Source organism: Apaloderma vittatum, unplaced genomic scaffold (genome assembly GCF_000703405.1).
Source record: "Apaloderma vittatum isolate BGI_N311 unplaced genomic scaffold, ASM70340v1 scaffold26561, whole genome shotgun sequence".
Taxonomy (NCBI): Eukaryota; Metazoa; Chordata; class Aves; order Trogoniformes; family Trogonidae; genus Apaloderma; species Apaloderma vittatum.
This window is the reverse complement of record NW_009700032.1, coordinates 3,932-6,596: the sequence shown is the minus strand read 5'-3', so window position 1 is coordinate 6,596 and position 2,665 is coordinate 3,932. Positions and strand designations below refer to the sequence as shown.

Here is a 2,665-nt window from a genome sequence, read left to right as displayed (position 1 = left end):
CCCCTCCTTACCGCGCCGCCTCCTTTCAGGCCTGGCTGAACGAGAAGTTCGCTCCAGAGCTGCTGGAGAGCAAACCCGAGATCGTGGAGTGCGTCGTGGAGCAGCTGGACCACATGGTAGGTTCTGCTGGCCGAGCGGGTGGCGCGGCCGGAACGGCCTGGGCCCCTCCGGGATCGCCAGGTTTGTCCGCGCCTCCGGCCCTGTGACGAGGCTGTTCTGGGCCCTTTCTGTGAGCTCGTCTTGGAGGGAGGACTGGGAGGTACAAGGCGATAGCGTGGTTTGTGTCACCCAAAGCAGCTGCAGTCTGTTTTTTGTGGGCCCTATGTGCAAAACCTGGCTTCCTCTCTGTTTCTTGTTTCACATTTCAACCGTTTCATTTCTTTTTGCCTTTCCTTGTAGGAGGCAAACCTGAAACGGGCCAAGAAAGGAGACTTGAAGGTCAGTGTTCACCACATGGAGATTGAAAGGATCCGTTACGTGCTCAGCAGCTACTTGCGATGTAGGCTTGTGAAGGTAATGCTTGCTTGTGCTGCCCAGGGGATGAACAAGGATGGCTTCAGGTGTGGTTTTTACCCATACAAGGCCTTCTGCTTCAGCAAGGCACTCAGTTAAAGCGTGGTCTCCCTCTCTGTCCTTCAAAGTGCATCCTAAAAAAAGGAATTTGTTCCTTGGACACACTTTTCTGTTGTTATGAAGGAGGACCAGAGCGCTGGTATGAGTGTTGTGTTACCTCATCTAAGCCCGGGATGGCGCAAATTAATGCTTGCATGTTCTAGCTGAGTCCTGCCACATACACAAGCAGTTGTGCAGCTTGGAGACCTCAGCTGCTGTTAGATCAGGAAGAGGTATTTGGGCAGGCCGGTGGCAGCTGCATACAGCTGTACAGCAGTGGACCATTGCTTGCAAGGGAAGCCTCTGGGATGGGGGAGATTTTAGACACTGAACTACTGGGAGATGTCTGATACAGTCTTGGGGATTTTCTTCCAATACCAGATAGAGAAGTTTTTTCCCCATGTCCTGGAGAAGGAGAAATCTCGAGCTGAAGGGGAGCCTTCCATTCTATCACCAGAGGAGTTTGCTTTTGCTAAAGAGTGAGTATGTTTTGGTTGCATCTCTCCTGTTTTCTAGGTTATCAAATTCACCTGTATGTTGTGCTGAATGGTTCCTCAGACTGTTGGCCTTAGACAGGTTTGCAGTAAGAATCATGGGTTTTACCAGGAGGTTTCCTTATGGACAAGGAAAATAATGAAATAAAATGAGTTTGATGACCCTGAGCCAGTTACCAGGGCAAGACCTTAGGCTTGTCTGTGGCCATTGCTTGTGGAACGGGGAGATGTCACTAGCTGCCATTTTGAGTCAATGCTCTCCCTGCAGACCTGTCATTTGATTAAACCATTAAATGCTCCAATGGTTTGTTTCAGGTACATGGCAAACACGGAGACGTATCTGAAAAACACGGCCCTAAAACACATGCCACCCAACCTGCAGAAAGTGTCTCTCCTAAAATCGGGTGAGTACATCCAGGCTCCAGGGTAATCTGAAAATTATAGCCAGCAGGGGTGTGGTGAAAGCTACGGGGAGCGTGAGACGTTAGGGGTGGGTCCTGCTGCTGGCACTCAGCAGAGGTGAAGACAGCGCGATGTCAGCGTCGTAGCGCTGCTCTGCTGTGCCTTACGTGGTTTGGTGCTGCTGTTTGAGGATCGTGCTGTCAAATCGAGTCTTACTCTGAGGCGGTGCACAGCGCCTCTGGTCAGGAGTGTCTGGCGTTGCTGTTACTGGCTGTGAGCTTGCTGCCCCTCGTACGCCTCTGTTAACTTGCTAAGTGCTGACTTGCGCTCTGAATCCATTGTCTGCAGTTCCAAAGCCCAACTTGGACTCCTTTGTGTTTCTGAGGGTGTTGGAGCGGCAGGAGAACATCCTGGTTGAGCCAGAGACGGATGAGCAGAGGTAGGTGAGCACTTCCCCCTGCCGTGCGTGTAAATAAGTTAACTTCACGGGTGTAGTGGGTCACGGCGGGACGGGAGAGATGCTGAGTGTCATGCCTGTCTCTCCAGGGAATACACCATTGACCTGGAGGAGGGCTCGCAGCACCTGATCCGGTACCGGACCATTGCCCCGCTGGTGGCCTCAGGAGCGGTGCAGCTCATCTGAGGGATGAGCGGTAGGTGTGGGGCTGCAGCCAGCAGGGGCCAATGGGACATAGGACTGGGCCCCAGGGGAGGGATGAGCGTAGCTACTGGCTCCCCAGGTCCCTGGCTGGTTTGACAGCCAGGCATGGACAGAGTGCAGCTGTCCTCAGAGGTGAATACAACCTTTGTAAAATAGCAGGGCGCTCTCGTTTGAAACCTGCAGTTGTGTGTTCATTCCTGTTGCAGTTTCGCACTGTTGTTTAAATGAGCTTGTTGGGTAGAAACTAACAGAATGGTGTGGCAACCAGCTGTGTAAACTCTACCTTCCCCCAGCAGCTTCGGTCTCGTCACAGGCTCAGTGCAACCGGGCGTGTTATGCAAGTGGCCAATTGCTCGGAGGTGAACTGGGGGGATATTTTTGCCCCACCTTTGCTGCACGATCCACTGAGCAAAAAAACACCACACGTAAAGATAGTTGCTGGCAGAACAAATCTTAGTTCTTGCGAAGGACCAGAGAGGACTTGGAACAACAGCTC

At 52.4% G+C, this 2,665-nt stretch overlaps 1 protein-coding gene across 1 annotated transcript; it reads left to right on the top strand.

Moving 5' to 3' along the window:
* The first annotated feature begins 9 nt into the window (after positions 1 to 9).
* Positions 10 to 2,160, top strand: GINS4 (GINS complex subunit 4 (Sld5 homolog)). The gene is made up of 6 exons (XM_009878629.1): positions 10 to 116; positions 400 to 513; positions 994 to 1,091; positions 1,422 to 1,510; positions 1,857 to 1,947; positions 2,055 to 2,160. The coding sequence occupies exons 1-6, from the start codon at positions 114 to 116 to the stop codon at positions 2,149 to 2,151; spliced, it is 492 nt and encodes a 163-aa protein (XP_009876931.1). The 5' UTR covers positions 10 to 113; the 3' UTR covers positions 2,152 to 2,160.
* The last annotated feature ends 505 nt before the right edge of the window (positions 2,161 to 2,665 follow it).